Source organism: Neopsephotus bourkii, unplaced genomic scaffold, assembly GCF_033783945.1.
Source record: "Neopsephotus bourkii isolate Nb327-2 ecotype Australia unplaced genomic scaffold, CSIRO-AGI_Nbou_v1 NB_1511, whole genome shotgun sequence".
Lineage (NCBI taxonomy): Eukaryota > Metazoa > Chordata > Aves > Psittaciformes > Psittacidae > Neopsephotus > Neopsephotus bourkii.
The window spans coordinates 4,834,018-4,854,378 of record NW_026901987.1 but is presented as its reverse complement, the minus strand read 5'-3'; the positions used below and the strand labels follow the sequence as shown (position 1 = coordinate 4,854,378).

Genomic DNA, 20,361 nt, shown 5'->3' with positions numbered 1-20,361 from the left:
ACCACCTGTGCTATTATGACAGACTCTTCAAAGGCATTACAGACTCTTAAACACACGCACCAATGTAAACATTTGTAAACTCTTGTTCTTTTAGAACAAGAGGTAAAGGACTCAAGCTGCAACAAGGAAAGTTTAGATTGGATATTAGAAAAAAATTCTTTACTGAAAGGGATTTCAGGCACTGGAACAAGCTTCCCAGGGAAGTGGGGGAATCACCAGCCCTGGAAGTGTTCAAAAACTATGCAGATGAGACCCTCAGTGATATGGTTTAGTGGTGGACTTGGCAGTCCTGGGGTAATGCTTGGACTTGATGATCTTAAAGGTTTTTTCCAATCTAGTTGATTCTATGATTCTGTGATTCTATAAACCAGGTCTTGATAACCACAAAGCTTTTGAAGGAAATTCAACAGTAATCCTGCTAATATCTTAGAACTTCATCTTTCCTCTTTTCTTTATTGTCCTACCTCCTACCCCCCAAGAAATACTATATAAACACACAAGCAACACTACATAAAAAGACACAGTATCTGCATTCATTTCTGCATACAGAATGTGTGATGATCTGCAGTAGAAGGGATAGACGTTGCATTACATTTCCTCTGCTCCATGAAGTTGGGCAAAAGCAACTTGGTTCATACCGAGTTTGGTCTGCACTGAGGATATTCCTGGAGTTGTAAAACTGTTTCACTGAAACCAATAATGCTTAATGTTTCTCTAAAATCACAGGATTTCTAAACCACGACAGTGATAGTGCAAAGTGATTCTGGTGGCACTCATAGAAGATGTACAATCTATTCCCAGTCTTGAACCAAAACTTTCTCAATCCTTTCCTACATTATTTCATCCCCACTCATCTGTCCTGCACATTTATGAAAACTTTTGAATCTTTCATAATTAAGTTTATTGCAATTTACAATTATTATAATCCTCTACATGCTGCACTTACAGGTATCTTTGGTCTACACTGGTTCCATCTTTCCCTTTTGACAAGCAACTGCAACATGGAGGGCAAGGTGAATTCCAGGCTGTCTTTTGTGTAGGTTGCTAGTGGCTCTTACCAGACTACCTGTCCGAGACCAGTTTGCAGTGCAGTACTGCATTTTGCCATAATAATTTAGAAAGTGGGGCTAAGAAGCCTGCACATCACTATCACTTGGATGGTTTGTCAATAGGCAAGTTCTACCGGGTCTTAGGGAGGCATCTGAGGTCTGGAAATGGCAATGTGATTAGAAGCTCCTGTCCAACTCATGCTACCGTTTGACAACAGTATCCTGTGTGACCCACACCTAATCCTTGACACTGCAGGGCAGAGAAAAGGCCTTAAGAGCCAAGAGCTATAATGTTTTCATCTCCTTGTCTTGCTATTGATAACAATGACTGTTACTTGATTTTAAATGCCATAAATTCATTTTGGGAAATTACTTAATAATAATGGCTAGGAATTTAAGCTACAAATATAGGTACTTTTATGTATATTCATAGAATACAGGACCGACTCCTAAATTATGACACAATGCTATGGAACAGGTCATATGGTTTTAGGGACACTCAGATTGAAGCTTAGGCTTCTACATTTGTTATGCAGCACACACCTGTTACAGTGCTCCCTAGCAGAACGTGGTGTTTCACACTGTGGGGGCATGGAAAAAAACAGAGTTATCTGTGTGGGTGATATTCTAGTCATTGGATGGTTTGGCAGCTACTGCAAGGCTGGAGAAGTTCAAAAGAAAGAAAATTAAGTTCTCAAGTTTTTTGCTTGCAGTAAAAATAGTCACTGATAGACTGTAGTACAATTCTAAATTTCCTTCAGTATAAAGGAAGGAAATATAACTCCCATGAACATATGGCAGATTTGCAAACTTCCATGTAACATATCAGCAAACATCTGTATGTTTATCAAGACAAGTCCTACCACCTTTACTCAGTTTTTGTTTAATCTAGACTTAGAAACCTGGTGTCTACATAGAAACCCTCAAATTCACCCCCATCTACACACTAATTATAGGATATATTTTTTAGCCTCTCTGGCAGTAGTGATTAGCAACTATAATCAGTATTGGCAAAATAAACTCAAAGCCATTATACACTTTACGACACTGTAAGGAAAGACATTCAGGCTTCTCTAAAAAGATAACAATAGCACTTGAAATCACAACTGTGTTTAAAACACAAACAAGCAAACAAAAAAAAACCCCAACAAACAAACCAAAAACCAAACCAACAGAGACCATCCACAATTTCAAGGTTTAAAATATTTGTATCACTGCTAAATAATTTACAAGAAAGAGGAACGACTCCTACTCCTTGTGCCATATAGGCAAATTCTGTTTAAACTGTTAGAAGCTTCTTTTCTATTAATTTTAATGTATGAGTGTGAGAAAATAGGAAGCTACAGCATAGTGCCTATATCAACTTTAATAAATAATATATTTTGCCATATTCATCTTCTAAACTAAGCAAATGACAAAAGTAGACCCTCAGAAGGACAGGATTTTCAAATCAGATTAATTCTCTTACTCTAAAGCCTTAACCCAAGGGAATTTTCTTCTCCAAGGTTACATTACATTACTTGATTTAGCAACAGAATACATTCTCAAAACAGCAGAAAACAGATGGAAAAATATATTGTGGCACAGTTGGAGCATACTTCTAAGCACACCTGCATGTTGGATTGTGATTTCATTGCATTTCCAACAGCTGCTTCTGCTTCCAGCAGTATACTTCCACCAGGGTACTTCCACAGTCCAATTCACACAGCCTCGGAACATGGGCCTTCCTCCCTGCTGTTAATAATGCATGTACCACACACATGCCACAGCCGGAGCGGACGCAGATTAAAGCTGAATGAAGAGTTTCACACCTTTTGAAGATAAGTCGTGCAGTAAGTAGCTACCTGATCTTTTGGGCTGCTAGCTATCCCAGGTACCAAGAGAGCACAGCATGCCTGTGTCTTGCCCATTCAGCATCCCCCTGCAATCCTTCTCATGTCACTTTGCCAGGAAATGTACCAGATCTTCACTTTACATCACAGCAAGTTTGCTAACCAGAAAAGCCAAGCTACTTTGTGAGTGCAAAAAGCCTGACATACTCATTTAGACCCAGGTTTGCTTGGAAACTGCTTTCAGTCATAAACTCAGTGGCGGGGAAAGTTTCTGTCCACAGTGCTTTGAGACAAAATGCTCCTCTAAGCCTGAGCTCTGTGAGAGACAAGGGTCATGGGAACTCCAGTGAAGTTATCGTGGTCTGCTCTTCTGTTGATGTATTCATGTTGTAGCCTCACAGACTGCAAAGGAATTACTCTAGTTTATACCATCTAAGGTCCCCAGTAACTGAAATGAAGCAAAAAAACTGACAGTAGGGGGAAAAGTGAGGGGTTTTGAGTTTGGGGTTTTTTAGCAACAACAAGTAAAAGAAAACAATTTTCATAAAGTTTCAAAACAATGAATTCACACTTTCATTAAAGCAAATGAAAATATTAAATAGAGTAACATAGTGAAGATTCTCATTCTAGGAGAAAGGACAATTCTAAATATGGAAACACAAGTGGAGGGATGCATTTTCCTGGACTGAGATCAGATATATTCAACATGTATTGTCTGACTTCTGCACGACGATCTGATGATGATATATATACCAGGGAAAGAAAAAGAATATTTTTCAACACAAATCTCCCCTGAGCAGTCCTTCTGTGCTTAACATAAGCAAAATCATTTCAGAAAAAAAATATCAAATTAATATCTTTGTATGTATATATATATGTATAGCATACTGGAAAATGCTATAGAACTGCTCCTGTTGATAAATAAGCCATAGAGAGTCATGAAAGCAACATGATAGCTACAACAATCACTTTAAGGCACTAAGGAGATTTCAAAAAGCAAAACCTAGACTTGACTAGTTCAGTATATGAACACTAGAAATACGTATTTTGGAGCTAAACTCATACACGATTTAAACTTTAGCTGAATTTTATCTAACTCTGCAAGCCTTACGTGTTCCAGACTGGAATGTCTTGCCACAAAACTGCTGTCACTCTCAGCTGGCTATTGGCAGTACCATCTGGCTCTTCAAATCTCAAGTCCAGGAGCAGAATCTATGGGTAAACCAGGACATTTACTAAAGCTCTAAACCAAAGCCCACTGAAGGCTATGGAGGATCTTCCACCTTCTCAAAATGAATGCAGTTTTACACAGGGCCTGAAATTGGATCTCTGAAGGGTCTTAGTCCTCCTCTGTCTCTTCAGAGACTACAAAGGACATTTTAAGTAAAGTGGACCTAGTTGGTCTGTATCACCCATTTAAGAATAAAAACGTATGGGTGAAGAATTGTTGCTGGGAAAAAAACCCAACAAACAAACAAACCAACCACACACACACTTTTTCAAAGCCATGAGTTACACATGAACATTTTTAGAAGTTAGTAAGTAACCATATAGCACAATCCCCTTGCAATTGAATCAATCAGATACTACTTTACAGCTGTGGGCAGCATGGAAAATCAGTGGCTCAAGCCTAGATGCAGGAGAGCCTTAAAGATGGAAATCTTTTTCTTTTATTTTGAATTAAAAATGTGCATAAAAATAAGACTGTAATGAGCTGCATGTAGAACAATCAAAATTATGAGGTATTTGCATTTCTTTGCACCTTGAGCCAAACAACTACAAAATTATGCATAGGATTCTCTCAATCTGAACACAGTAAATATTAATAATCTCTGAATCAGCAATGAAATACCTTTTGCCCCTGAACCCTGAAGAGAGACTTTCCAATTCAAAAAGTTGTAGTACAGTGACTGAGACCATATTTACAAGGCACCGAGCTGAGGCATACGTGTGTAGCCTGTGAAAATAAAGCTCTGCTATCCCCCACCCTCTTTACACAGAGACATTTTAAAATTACCTGTTTGTCAGTTTTACAAATGTGTATCTACATAAGCAGCCCCCTCTGTGGCACTCTGTTAGGAAGCAGGCATGCTTTCATTTGCACATTCTGATTTTACGATCAGAATTAAAACATTTGCTCTGTTCAGGGTGAGTTGATAAACAGAGATTTTTAGATTTCGTTGTTTTTTTTTTTTTAATGTGAAAAATGAAAGAAAAATGTTCCTCTAGATGTATTATGCCTTTGGGCTCCATTTGAGGGAAGGGAAGAAAGACAGAGAAAGCTACTGTGAAGGTCACAGAGTGAAAGAACTTCCTCAGGGCACAGAATAAATTAAATCCCAAGGAAAAAATAAAATGTGATTTCCAGACTGTGAGGCACAAACTCAAAATGACAATGATTGACAGCCAAACTATATCCATGCAATATCGAAGACTGCACGTTCTCATTTACCTCAGTGTAGCCAGCAAACGCCCATTAAACATCCGTCTGATGCCCAAATTAACCTTCTTGGCAAACTGAAAGAGGCACAAACTATCATAATCAACCTTTCATTATCACAGCAGCCTCTAGTTAAAGGGTCAGAATAATTGTGCCATCAGAGCCCTGATTGTTTTCAATCAACAGACGACTGGAGTGACAGCTCAGTGATGGAGTAGTTTGATGAAACCGCACCAGGCCTAATCAGAGCAGATGAAAGGAAGGCATGATTGGTGCAAATGAACAGTCGTGCCTCTCTTTTTCATTTACAATCTGAAATTACTCTTAAATTTACAGGGTTTTTTCTCCCTTATGAGTACCTCTGAAAGAATGTTTGACTTATTATGAGTTCTGACAGTGCAGAGTTATAAAACACAGGTAGGGTTTTCAACCCAGGCTTAAGTGGGTATTCGGCATAATTTTAACAAATTCATTCTTGAAAAGCACAAAATGACTAAAGACTTCCAGTGACCTAACCTTTCAGTGCTGTTTGATTAGCAGAACAATTTGTCATGGCTCACATTCCTCATGATAAGAAAAGATTAAAAAAATTGGGCAAGGATCTCTTGCAAATGTTGTCTCTTATCCAATGTATTTATTGTGTTACTGCTCTATCACACACACACAAGAAAAAAATTAAAGAACAGTGCATTAATAACCTTTTTCCTCTTAGAATGAATAATGGAATCCAAGCAAGGGATTGTCTGGAGATGAAAGCAGAGACCAATTATCATGCCACTGACAGCATCGATATTTAGTTTTCTGGTGGGCTGTTCATTCCCACTTTTTAAAGGATGGGAAATTAATCAATCTCACTAGGTGTTTCTTACCATACTCATTGGCACAGAATCAGAGTACCTCAGAAATTAATGAGGGGGGAGGAGAAGAAAAGTTGCGGGCTGCTTAGACATTTGGAAAGAATGGAAGATTCAAGTTTCCTGCATTTCCTCAGTTACAGTTTGCTTCCCCTCCCAGCCTCACTCAATTCCAGCCACAGGGCTTCCCATCCTCATGACGACACTGTACAGAAGGTGAAGTAAATCAAAAGAACCTCTTTGTACCTCTGAAGAAAGCAAGGAAAGATAAAATATGCATCCTTCCAGACCCAACCATAATCACTGGAATCCTGTCACAGACCCACAGCTTCACCGACGGACAAGGTTTGGAGGACAGAGGGATCAGAAAATAGGCTCAGGTAACAGAGAGGGAAGTCAATTATAAATGAGTTATGACTTCAGAAAATACATGGCCCAAAAGGAAGATTAGAGAACCCCAAGGTCCATTAGATCTGGAGAATGAAAGTGTGTGTCCTCTGATCTCCTTTTAGTCTTTGCAGAAGTTGCAGTGGATTTGTCCAGAGTACTACTTTAGGAAGTTCTTGATCTGGTAAAGAAAAACTGTTGGCTGGGAGTTTTGCTGTTTTGGGATCCACATGATGTCAAGACAACAACTTCCAACATTCAGAAAGCCAACCCTGCAGTCTGTAAGCCACATTCCATTGATCTTCCAGCACTGAATAATCTTCAGCAAGCAGAGCTGTTGGCCCAAGTCTGCCCAGCAGCACAAATGATGCATTTCATGATACTATACTGTGATTAAAATAGAGGTACATAATGCAGCTGTATTAATAGCAAATATTTATCAAAATTAATGGCCTTAAAGTGATTCAAAACGTATTAAAAATGCTCCTCAATTTTTCTCGAGTGCTGGTAAGATTTATCTTCTTAAAGCATGTAAGTCATAAAGCATCAGTCACCAGTTCCCTGATTTCCTCACAGGGCTGCTAGACAAAGATCCTGTCTAGCACAATCTTCAGCGCTAGACACAGTCTTCACAGGTCTTCAACAGGTACAAGGAACCTACATGTCTTTGGCAGATTTCCTTGTCATAATTAAACAGCTTCATTAGTAACAGTTTTAATAGCTGTATTTCCATCTCAGAATTTTTTAACAAATGTTTCCACACAGCATCCTTGTGAGGAAGGGAACCATTCTTCATCCCAAAGACAAACTCTCCACCAACCAAATACAGTCCATTGCATTCTCAGTCCAGTGCTTTTCTGCAAGCTTCCTTGCTCCCTGGTGCCACATAATGATACTGGCCTTCCCAAAAGGGACGTTTTATCAAAAAGGTTGTCAGACAGTATTAGTTTCATGTTTTATGTAGGTGTTTCCTGTGAAACACACAGCAAATATCAGTTTTATCATAAGAACAGAATGTACACTTTTCAAAACTGTATTAACTCCTTTTACACACTTTATCCAATGCATTTATTTTACCATTTCTTATATTTACTGGAAATTAGACTAGACACAAATCTACCTAGAAGACATTGACTAACCTCAATTAAAATATTTCAGCTTTTTAGACTTGCAATAACTTAAGTATGATCAAAAATCAGCTTTACAAGAGGCTAGCTTAATTACATTAATATATACCATTTTATATGGTAATGAATCATACTATATTAAAGCAAAGAGTTACTATAATGGAAAACTTCAACTTTTAATCTACTCAAGCTCAAAGTGAAGTAAGGTAGGGACAGAAGGTAAACTCTCAGCTGTTGTAAATTATCACAGCTCATGGAAGTTTGCCATTTTACACCTTCTGAGGAATCTGAACTTCAAAATTATACAGCACTTTCCTTCCAAGTATCTCAAAGCAATTTATAAGCAGTAAAACTTGAGCGTCTCCCAGAAAACTGTACATTTCAACCATTTTCCCAACATGGGAATTGAGAGAAAAATTAAGGGATATGACCAAAGACAATAATGTACAGCTGACACAAACAAGATCTTTTGTTCCCTCAAGCTGTCCATAACAGAGTCTCTTTACTCAACTACCAAAATCCTGGAGATTTCTGTGCTGCATGCCGCAGACTGAAGCCTAGTGAGATGCAAGTATCTGAAACTGAGAACAAAACAGATCCCTAAATATCACCTGACAAAAATATTTGAGATACCTTTGCAGCTGAAAAGTACATCTCTATATGGGCTGCATTTTTTCTTAATCTTATTGGGGCAGCAAAGACCAAACTATCCTGCACTATGCTTCAACAGAAGTGCATTCTTACATGATCAAGTCCTCAAACCATGGAGTAGTTTCCTCTACAAAGGCAGATCTACAGATGTGCTTTTCACACTTAACTCATTCTGCTGTGATGGAAAGAACAATCAAGGCTCAGTACAATCCCTAGAAATGATATTCCATATGTACAACTGTGTGTTTAAAACTTTTAAGAGCTGTGTGTGTTCCCTGTTGCAACACACTTTACAGCTACCCCACTACTGACAACCACTATTTTCCTATGCACTGAATAACTATCACACCTGGGAGTGTGCACAAATAAAATAAATTAGCTGGGATTGCTCACACTGGAAAGGCTCTACTTGCTCCTGCAATCAAAGTAAATTTTGTTTTAACAAGATCATCAAAAAGGAGTGTGGAGGTTGACAACCTATACAAGGCAAAGCAGTAAAACCAAAACGAAAATACAGCACCCAGAGACAGAACCTCACTTTTTCCTTTCAAACAGATTCAGCCATAGACAGTTAGAAACAGGAAGCAAGCCTCTGAATCATAAACATTCCTAAAACATAGCTTCTTGGTTCCTAAAACCTACAGAGCCTAATATATCTGATTGTCTTTAATAACTGGATCAAAGGGCAAGAAGCTCCAAGGTAACAACTTCTTGCCATCCATTTTCTAACGCATCACAAAATGCTCAAGCTCAGACCCTCCACCATTTGTCATGATGGTCAAACCAACACTGCCAAGTGCTTTATTTGTGCTAAGTTTTTCTGAAGTTGCAATGAAAAGAAGCTTATCTCTTCATAAACACAGCTCTCTAACTAGGGCTCCCAACTGTGACTTGATTTCCATTTAAGGAGATCAAAGTTTATGATGGCATTTCTCTTTTCTCAAATAGGGTGAGGACAGAGCACATGAAAGGTGGAAGAAGAGACACTCCCTCCCTTCCTTCCACAGCAGCCATCACTTAAAAATCTAGAATTGCTCATTTTCATTTTTAGAGGAAACAGGCTGACATCAAATGCACTGAAACTTTACATAGCCATATTTAGCATTAAAATAACTTGCTGGTACATAATTATAAGTGGAAATGACAATCTTTCACCATCTGATACACATAATTTTTATTGCTATTTCTCTCTTGTTATTTTTCCCCCTGAAATATATTTTAGGAGTGGCTCTCTATGGAGACAGAGGATCTAAAAGCTTTCATCAGTAAAAATCGTTACAGAATGAAATAGGCACGAAATTCTATAAAAATGCAATTCAGCTATGTGGAAATGAGTCTAAATGTTTCTCGAATGTAGAAAGATTCCTATTCCTTTCTTCCCTATTGTTAGGGTATAATTTTCTATGGATTTAATAGGCAAATCCAACAAATCACATAATAATGTATCATTTTCTATAATAATCTTGACAACATCTATACAGGACTTGTATGTCATTAATACCTTAGGTCACGCACAAAAACGTGCATCGGAGTACACTCTCCTTAGTTGGTTTATATATTCGTATGCTCTCAACATGCCATGTTACTATAAAATCACTGAGGTCAATTTTAACAAGTGAAATTACCAGGTGGTTTCATGTTACTATGCTACTTTTTTTTTTAAACAAGTGGCATTACCAACGCTTACAACAAACTAAGCCCTCTGACAAGGACAGTGTTTGCTCTCATAGACAAAAGCTATCTGAGTGTTCCCTACTTTCTCCCAGCCACTTCACCCCCACAGTTATCAAACATTAGCCACTGGAGTCCACATTACACATTAGTAAACCTGATTCTTCAACTTTGAACTGCTGCTGGAACCTCATTTTAGCACGGATGGGCCCACTAATATTAACTGTGGGAACATTTAGGCCTTTTCCTGTCAGCAATTTACTTCTGCCTTCTCAAACACCATGAAGAATGTGCTTCAGAGGACAGCAGGACAACAAAGTTACATACGTATTTTAGGAGTTGGTACTTCTTTTGGCTGATTTTTCACAAACGGGTATCATTTCCCCATTGCTTTTTAAATACAAAAAGAACAAGCAAGTACACTAGTTGAAGCTCACTCAGCTTTTCTGAGAACAGAATAGCTTCCCTTTTAATCAAATAACATTTTCTTAATTATGTCAATTGTATTGACTTTGATTTAATCCCCACATGATGGGCTTCAGATTAATGTAGGACTCATTAATTCTTAAGTGACAAATTAATATTTAAAATCAAATAATTGACCTAAGAATGTTATTCATTTTAAAAAGAGACTTAAAGACTTAGAGCCACACTTAAAAATGCATTTAATATCCAAAATGTATCTTATAAATTGGGAAAATGAGCTTTTCTATGACACGTTTAAAACAAATGTATTTATTATTTAAACCAACTAAAACATCTGAAGCAAACTGAAACAACTGCAGCTGCTAAAAGGTGAACCTCATGAAATTCAGACCTCTATGGTTTCACACAAATCTCAAAACAGGCTCCTCCCTAAAGGAGCAGCTTGAAAGCTTTTCAGCACAGAGTCCCACTTCAGAGACTGATCTTTCGATCTGTCATTACTTTACCACACAGACCTCTAGCTTGGAAGCCACCTGACAGTGAGGTTTCTTAAGATCTTTCTGACAAATGTATTTGTTGTAGTTTCTTCCATTTCTCCCTGACATGAGGGAGCCCAAGGTGATCAAAGGAGTATAAGGACCCGTTTGTCATAAGGCAAGGAAACCCCCAACTCTGCAGCTCACTCACACATCTGGAAGCTGCCAAGGGCTGCCCTGCTGGAATAAGCAATGACATGCAGGAGTATTACTACTTTTCCATCTCCTTAACTCTTCACCTTCCTGGAGCCACAGGTGCCCTGGTTTCAGGACAGGAGTGATAGCAATCAACAACAGCTAGTCATATCTCAGGAGTTACACAGAACTAACCCATTTAAGAGCAGATCTAGACATACAAATACAAATTTACTTAATCTAACTTTACGCATTTAATTTAGGTCCTTAACCCCAAAATTGGATTCTAGCTATCTTAGCATATTGATGGACAAATTATATGGGTTTAGACAACCTGGAATTCCGTTTTCTTTCTCCATCTTCTTTGTCTCCATAGTTACAAATAGAGTAATGCTATCAGCTCCCAAAGAAAAACTTGTTGAAATACAGAGCTGGGAATTCACAAAAGAGCTTCTAATTTTCTATCATTTTCCACAAGCTTAAATCCATCAGAAACAGTGTTAAACAGCTTTACTTAGATTTTGAATGAGTAGAGGTTACTAACATTGCTATCTCTGAATGGAAGATATTAAGACAGTAACAACAGACCACCTCATTTGATCATCCATGGTATCTGTAGGTTTTAGACTTCATTTATGTTGTTCTTCAAGTTGAAAATGGAAGTAATGTATATTTCTAATAAGGAAAGGCTTTCACAGCAGCCAGAGCAATTTACTTTTGTGTAACCACATACCTTTGTATCAATATATTATACTTCAGTTAATCTCCAATAGATCAGCGCCACAAAGAGCATAACAGCCAACGCAGACCCCACCATAACAGACTAATTCAAATGCAGAATCCAGTATCATAGAAGAGGTCTTGCTATGTGAACATGTTGGTGCCCTTCTTTGGCTTTCTAAATCAAAGCATATATCTATTGCTTAGCTGCAGAAGTGACCTAAATTCATGATCTGTGGGCACAGCAGCCTTCCTAACACCAGTGGGATGCTCTGTGTGGTTCAGAAGTTAATCTGGGATAAATAAGGTGAGGCAATATTACTGTAGGACACTGAGGCAAAAGTAATGACCTCCAGTAATTCTTTATTGCTCAAAGCAACAGCAGCAAAATAATCAAGTTTTCTGTTTGGAACTGGCAGGTATCAAAAAGAAAATTAGAAGAACACACCATTGCTCCTAACATAAACCTAGTTTTAATATAGAAAATCCCTTTCTATACTGCTATACTTGATAAATAACAGTAACAAGATTAGCTAACATTCAAGAAATAACAGGCAGAAACTTTCAAAAGTTCAGAACAAAAGCATATATAAAGTTCCCAAAACTTTACTGTAAAGGACAAGATTAAGAGCCCATTAGATTTACATTAAGGCAGACAAAGGAGGAAGGTGTTTCATAACACAAAGGGACAGTGCCAACAGAGGCAGCATTCATTTTCACTGTAAGCCAAAATGTCATTATTATTACAAATGATGCAGAAATTGTATCAGAAAAAATGTGTGTGACCTGAGCACATCAGTAGAGCTGAATGTCAGGTTCAGCTGCCTAAATCCACTGCCTCAATCCATTGCAGTCTGCATGAGCCCTGTCTAGTCTTCAGCTCCAGTGCACACTGATCTCTTTGCAGAGCCTGTGCCACAACTGCCAGTCTCCCCTGTATATAATGCATGTCCTCCCCAAAATACCCCACATGCCTATGTTTATAAAAATGAATCCCACACAAATAGTCTGGAAAGGCTGTGAACACTATTACCATTGCACACAGTCGATCCAGATGTGATACCTGCGATTATGAAGATTAGCCTTAGGAAAAGGAAACCTACATTCTATCATAGGTTATGTTTTCACACTTTTTTTATTTGAGCAGAACTATATAATCTAGCTCGCAGGTAGTCATGATACACAATGTAACCACCACTGATCCAGCACAGTGGATATTGGGATTTGAAGGTGGCTCCTGGCGGCTCTCTGGCACTTTATGTAGACTGCTCATGAAAAGGGTACTAAAAAAGGGGTGAAAACACAGCAAAACATGCACATGCAACATGCTAGTTTTTCCATATAGGCTCACCAACTCACCTCGGCCTTGATACGATCAAACTCCTTTTTTCCCCTCCTATGCCTTTCCTGATGAGAGGCTGACAGCCACATTTTAATATGGTAGTTTTCTACTTAGGGTAAATACTCACTAGGGACAAGCATTAGACCACCAGACAGGATATCAGTTATTGCCCAAGACAGTACTTATGCTTATTTCTTGAACAGTGAAAGGTGAACATATTGTTTAAATACATCGTTGATTACCGAGATGCTTTTACTTCACATACTATTTTATGTCATTATTTGTTTTGCAGTAAAACTTAAGTTCACGTTTAGCAAGGCAGTTAGTCCACATTTCATCAAAACATACATATACCCCTGAGAAACATGAATTTTGCTCTCTCCATATTAAAAATTGCTCTGTAGAATCAAAAGATTGACAGCAAAAAAACCCAACAAAATCAAGTCCTGCACTGAAGGAATGGCAACCTTGTACTGTAACATGACAACCCACTTTAGAAATTGCTGTGCTGCATAGGAAAATGTGGACATCACTGAAGACGTATGAAACATGTCTGTGGGCCTGCCTTCAGCAGAGAACTGTTCCATTGTAACAGCCTGCTAAACTGTATATGCCACACTATTTCCTATAGTAATGAACCCTGCGGGATTTCTGTTGGAGTATAATTTTGGTCCTCCACAAAGGCCACCAAGAGATTCAAAATGGAGCTCAAATAAAATAAGCAAAGGCAGCTGAAAATGGGGCACTTTACTCCCTCTTAGAAAAAGATAAACAGGACTCTAATAACTTGAATTTATACATGTATAAATCTTTAGCAACTCATATCAATCTGTAACACTAGTCTTCTTGTCTTATTTGTCTATTTATTCAAGCAAAGATGTTTCTATTATACAGAGATTAGAGTCTGATTTTACATGTCACATCCACAGTAACAAAAGGAATAACTAAGGCAACTCTCTCATACGTGGAACATCTACTTTATAAACACAAGTTCACAAGCTGCACACAAGGAAGTGAGCAGGGCTGGAATATCTTGGGAGCTTAGCCCTGGAAAAGACACAGTATAGTTGCATACTTTCTAGCTGAATAATAAACTACTTATGCAGATTTGTCAACCAATTTTTCTTAGATTGCTTGCTTATCAGTTGATTACAAAGAAACTGAATGACATGGCAGAGTAAAAAAAGAAAAACCACAAAACACCACCAAGAAAACCTTAATTTTAGGAGATGTATTAGCAAATACTAAAATTGATCAATCCTTTAAACACTTACATAACCAGTAGCAGAGAAGGAAGAAACTAGTCTATACTGATCTCATGTTGAGATGTTTTTGCCAAATATGATTCGAGAGCTCACTGCGTATCAAGTGCAATATTTAATAGAGTAGCATTTGATCAATGTACGGTTGGGAGACAGAATGATCCAGTAGATATTTCTATCTGTAACTATTAGGATGATCCTTGAAATATGAATATTTAAGCCTCATGATGCTGAAGTTTTTAATAACAAACACGATAAGGCATAACTATTACAACTAAGGCTAACATCAGTTTTTTACTTAAACCTTTGGCTTGCTTTCTACTTGCTAAGGTTCTTACAAGAACCCTCTACGGCTAGATTTCTGAGAACACGTTTTATCTTATAGGGTTGGTTACTTTTTCAATTATCAAGGGAAGGAATTCATCTGCTTCCTTAAAGTAGAGCCAATGAGCCTTTCTAGTAATGGCCAGTTAGAAAATATTCACTTTTTACTCCATGATAAACTAGACATTTATGGTTTTGTCATGACCACTTCCTTGGTAAAACAAAGCATGTTGCACAGATCATGATGCAGAGGAAAAATACAAAAGAATTTTTTTCCTCCAACTTTCTGAATGAATCCAAAGGAATTATTGTAGTATTTTGTAGCAGTATATTGTAGTATACTACATTAGTAGAATAGTATATTGTAGTATTCTACATTAAACCATTTCCTAGTATACTGCCTTGAATATTCCTGTTTAACTTTCTCAAGCTTGGTTTTTGCAAGGTTATGTTTCATCTTATTCACTAAAATTGGGCAACTGTGAATTGGTCTAACACAGAATGTACCAGATATGAGCTTCAGTCACTTCAGTTTAAATCACATTCAAGCATCACTGTGTCTATATTTTGATACATTAAAATAACTGGCTTAATCTTTCTGTGCATTAGGATCGAATCCCCCAGTAGACACTAGGAATTTAAACTAATGAAAATACCTGTGCTCTGCAGACAGCAGCACCCTTTCCAGCTTCTCTGAGGGAAGCTTTAATTTGGGCTTAGGGCTTCATGAGGGCCCTACTAGCAAAGGTGCCTCGGGGACACACTGAATTCACATCATCATAACATGCACAGGTGTGTGTGCAGGAGGCCACACTAGTTACAGGTACAACAGACAAATCAAATGATAGCATCCCCCCATCAGCTCTTCTATTATCTGCCCCACTTTGTGCCAATTTCCTCCAGCTTTCCCAACACCACTTGCTTTGCTGTTCTTCCTTAAGACATGGGATGGGGATTTGTCAAAGTCAATGAGCACTTTATTACAGTGAGAGTGCTCAGTAATGAACAATTCAGCAATTTAATGAGATTCTGTAGATCTGTCTCCAGCCTGTCCATCAAGTTTCACTTCTATAAAGCACCCTGACATTAATCCTCTGATATACCCAATCCTCACCCTGGGCTGAATATTAGATTCTTCCATGGCATACTGCATTACCACTATAACCTTAGCAAAAATGATGAACTTAACTACACTTGAGGCAATATAGCTGGTCTGATTTGATTTTCTTCTATTGGGTTTACTATGAGGGAATTACTTATTTACAAAGATAAAGTCAGAAAAAACAGTTTCTTATTTCCTTCTGAATGCTTAAATTGGTAAATATTTATGTGTGTCTTTTAATTCATTCTGAGGACCTGTAATATTTATAAATATACATTTATTCCTGCTTGTACGGACAGAATTAAAAAGACACACATAGTTTTTGCCTACAGCAGAAAACTAGTTGAAAACAATTTTTGGAACAGCATTAGTAACCTTTAGAGAGGCAATTATGATAACACTTAAATGGACAGTGTGGAGCATTTGTTGACACTCGGAAAGCAGCACATTACCTACAAGTATCTCTCCTCTGTATGACCCTGAAACAGGAACAGAAGATTTATCATATTTGCCTCATGAAGTGTTCATTGACTGGAGTGCACACAATTAAGAAAATTATTTCTGAGTTCTTCCGGCAGGACAAGGCAAAGACACAAGTTGTGAAAACTCTTACTTCCCAAACAGTTTCAGCAGGTTACAGAGGCAATATTACTCTGGATAGGCTTGCTCATTACTGAGCTGCCTTAGGTTATTCTTGTATCTCTTTCTGCAGCAATTTTTCTGGCAAAAGTGTACCTAAGCATGTAGCTAGGAGATCTCAGTGACTCTGCAGAGAAATTATGATAAACCCCAATTGGTCAATCAGCCATGTCCCATATAGGAACTTGCACATCAAAACCTTTCCTGATAAAGGGAAATGAACTAGAACTCCAAAACATTGTGCCTGAAAAACCCAAACCAAATCCACCATCATGGTTAGTGTGCTGCAGGTTCTGTTGCACAGACATCCTCCAGAGAACAGAGCCAGGAAAGAGTGTAACCTTACATTAGCAGTTGCAGAAAATACAATCTTTGTAAAATATACCATAATCTAAAGCCTCAAAGTTTTGAGAGCAAATATGCTAGTTACCAGACTTCAGGGTTAAGTTACAGCTGCATACTGTCTTTGTGGTTTGAAGAGCTTAACTTCACAGTTTTGGTTTTTTAAGAATAAATATTTTGCTCCTGCATGACATAATCCATTTAAAGAACATGAAGTGTCCCACTTCCTGAACTGAACTTGAAATTCTGAATTGAACTGCTTCAAGTTCACCAGATGAACACACATTTCACACTTTGAAATAAAGGTGGCATATAAATGAAATCAGGGATTCAAATATACAACAGTCTTCTTGGACCAATATAACCCAGTTCCTAAAAAGAAAGCACAGGTTTCTTTCAAGCAGGTTACATTCTACCTTGAAATACCAACATTATACTGATGTCCTTTCATTATATCATCAATTGCAACTTGTACAGACATATGATGGGAAAGTTTCCAAGGATAGATCTTAGTTTAGCTTTTATGTTTCTCTTTACAAGTTACATGATCTTTTCCTATTAGGTTTCACACACACACACTAAAGGTCACAACATAATGCTTTTATTTTACTAACATTCTACGGCTAGCAAGCTGGCCCTTTTTTAAATCCAGCTTTTTAAAAGGAAATGATCACTATCTCCAGCTTCTTGCTGCAAACCTTCCGCTGAAGCCTCCACTCACCTCTGAGCAGAGCAGCCTGCATGATGATTCTCTAATTTGCCTGAGGGAAAGTCACCTGTGGGGGGCCTAAACAATTTAAATGACAACTGAAGTTACACAGCTAAATTTGTCTGAAGTGAACAGGAGAGGGAACAGAAGCAACTTTGCCACTAGATTTGTGGCACTAGCCGCACCAGGAGGAGTGAGTTATATGCATCAGCTTCCTCTTCCCACCAACAAGCTTGGATCTGGAAGAAAATCTCTGGCCATATCTGAGCAACACAAGTTAAGCAGTAAGACAAATTTATCTTTCAAACAAACTAATTGCATTAACACAACACAACGTTTTTTGAATTTCATTTAAAAATTTCCCTCAGTTGTTATTCACAGTTTTTACTCAAGTGCTTATTCTCCCTCGAGATTGCTCCAGGGTTTCAAAACAACAGATTACTGCTATGGTTTATAGAGTATCGTGCATTCTGCTTATTCACCAGTCTCCTTACCTGCCAGATTTGTTCTTCACTGAGTGAAGTGAGTCTATCACTTTTAAAAACCTCTCGAAGGAGACGGTATGGGAGTGCCAGGACTTCTTCCGGATGACTCTTCAATAGCTCAGAGAGATGTTTTACTAAGAAGTCAACAACAGCATTCTCCAGCAAAGTGAGGTTGAAGAGGTCTGCAAGCTTATACAGGTCCAAGTAATTAAAACTATTTAATTCCTAAAAGGGTGAAGCAAACAAAATGCGTCTCACAAAAAAACCCCAAACAAAACAGTGAAGAAAACCCCCCACAGGTCTCAAATAATAAAAAAAAAAGTTATTCTTTTGGAGCTGTGGAGAAGGCAGGCAAAATAACTTGAAATTAATTAGCACAGTCTCATTTAAAATGTATGTTACCGGTGCACATATATATATGCAAACACATATAATAGTACTAATTTATATAGCAAGGTTATATATGCATAAAGCATTTGTAAGAAATATGGATTAGTACATAATATAACCAACCAGCATGATTTACACTGTATGACAACAGCTTGCAGCAGTTAACAACTGGATTAAAAAAAGGTATTTGTTAACGGCAACGATTGTTACAGAGCAATTGTTTGTTCATTATTTACAGTTTTGATTGAGCTACAGCACTGTGTAGTGCAACTTTTAGTTCCAAGAAACCTCCCAAAATACAAGATGCTGAGCTACATTTTACTACATACAAATTTATCTTCAGTGAACAAACAAACGTGTTTTTTTTCCTACCACTGACATCAACCTATAGTGGATGTTAGCTTCATATACTTTCTCTCCCTCTGCCTAGCAGCAGAAAATCTGCAGAGACAAAAGCTACAGTAACTCAGGGCAGGAAGTTTTTCTCCATCCTGGTGGTAGATAACCTGTATTTACAAACTGTGTTTTCATCTTGGCATCCTTTCTAAATCAGCGTCTGGACAGCTAACTACTACTGTTCTAGAGCATACTGCTGCTTTTAGGGGAGAGGCCAAGAATTCCTCTGGTATTAGAGAAAAGTACCCAGGACATCTCAGCGTGTTTAGCCATTTTCTCTGTCCTTGCTGTATGCTCACACCTCTCTTCCTCTCTCCTCTGCAATCCTGGTTTTCATCTTCCAATTTACCGCATTGCTCCCTATCAGCCTCCTCCTCCTTGACCAGCTCCACATTCGAAACTGACAAGAAGTCTCGTCAGTTTCACTTTGCTGGTTAGTTAACATAGGGACTAGAACAGGAAAGAGAAACAGACTAAATTAAGTCAATTTCACTTTCACTGCTCTGCTGGATGGCATGGCAGCACCAAATGAAACTGACAAGAAATCTTGTAAATGTCAAATGAGCTGCGCGGCTGGCAGATAGAGCAGAGCAACAGGGAAGATGGGAAAGTGCGAAGAGAAGGTTTTTTGGAATGTTTTATGGACTACATCTTGAACGTGTGAATTGGGTGGCTGTCCCAATGACTGTGGAGCTGTTTATGCATATGCAATGGAGAGTGGAGAAAGAATTTTTTTCACCTGCTTAGAGGAGTCAGTACTGGAGGAAAGCTAATCAGATTCCTGGGGAGGCTCCTGCTTGTTACACAGTCTCCCAGTCTGTGCACATTCCCCAGCAGAGAAATCTCATTAATTATCTACTTTAACTACTGCATAGAAGGTTCATATTGTTTTCTTCAAAGAACAAAGAGAAATTTCTTTTGTTGTCAGGCCGAGCCCTAACAGCCAGCATCCCAAAAGCCACAGATATTCTAGAGCCAGGTCCTCTTCACACTACATAGAGGAGTTAAGGATGAATCTTCCTCAATTGCAGAAAGATAGAAAAAAGAATGAATTTTACGGGAGAAGTATGTGTGCTTGCTCAATGATTTAGTATCTGTAGATCAAAGATGGTACCTCACACCTCTGCTTCTGTGATGGCTATGCAATGGTGGCAACAACGCCTGGGAATATAACTGAACTAAATATCACAGCATGTAACAAGCGATAACTATGGTTTATTGTCCCTGGTTTGGAAAACTATCCTTCCAAAGAACTCGCCAATTGAATGACTGACAAACATCCAGAAAGAAACTTATAAGAGGTCAGTGTATATTTACCAAGCTATTTGTAGGCAACAGCTGCATGTGGGCGGGAGAAAAATAAACAAATAATCAAGCATTGTGATCTGAGGATCAACAGCCCCACCAAGATATAGGCCTGATTGAACCCCACTCAGTGGCAGTAGAAGAGAACAGATGGCTTTTGGTGGACTTCAGAAGAGGACAATACTGGAGATAGCATAATAAAATATTTCTTCATTAGAGAGAAACAGTAATCTGACA

At 38.2% G+C, this 20,361-nt stretch overlaps 1 protein-coding gene across 3 annotated transcripts in view; it reads right to left on the bottom strand.

Annotated features, from left to right (window-relative positions):
• KLHL32 (kelch like family member 32) overlaps nucleotides 1-20,361 on the bottom strand; it is a 123,001-nt gene that overhangs the window by 21,912 nt on the left and 80,728 nt on the right. For 2 of the 3 annotated variants that reach the window (XM_061369843.1, XM_061369845.1), the window contains exon 6: nucleotides 18,043-18,258. The exons of the other annotated variant lie outside the window; for it this stretch is intronic. In XM_061369843.1, the coding sequence (XP_061225827.1) occupies nucleotides 18,043-18,258 (216 nt within the window). The remainder of the gene's footprint in view (nucleotides 1-18,042; nucleotides 18,259-20,361) is intronic. 3 annotated transcript variants of the gene reach the window in all.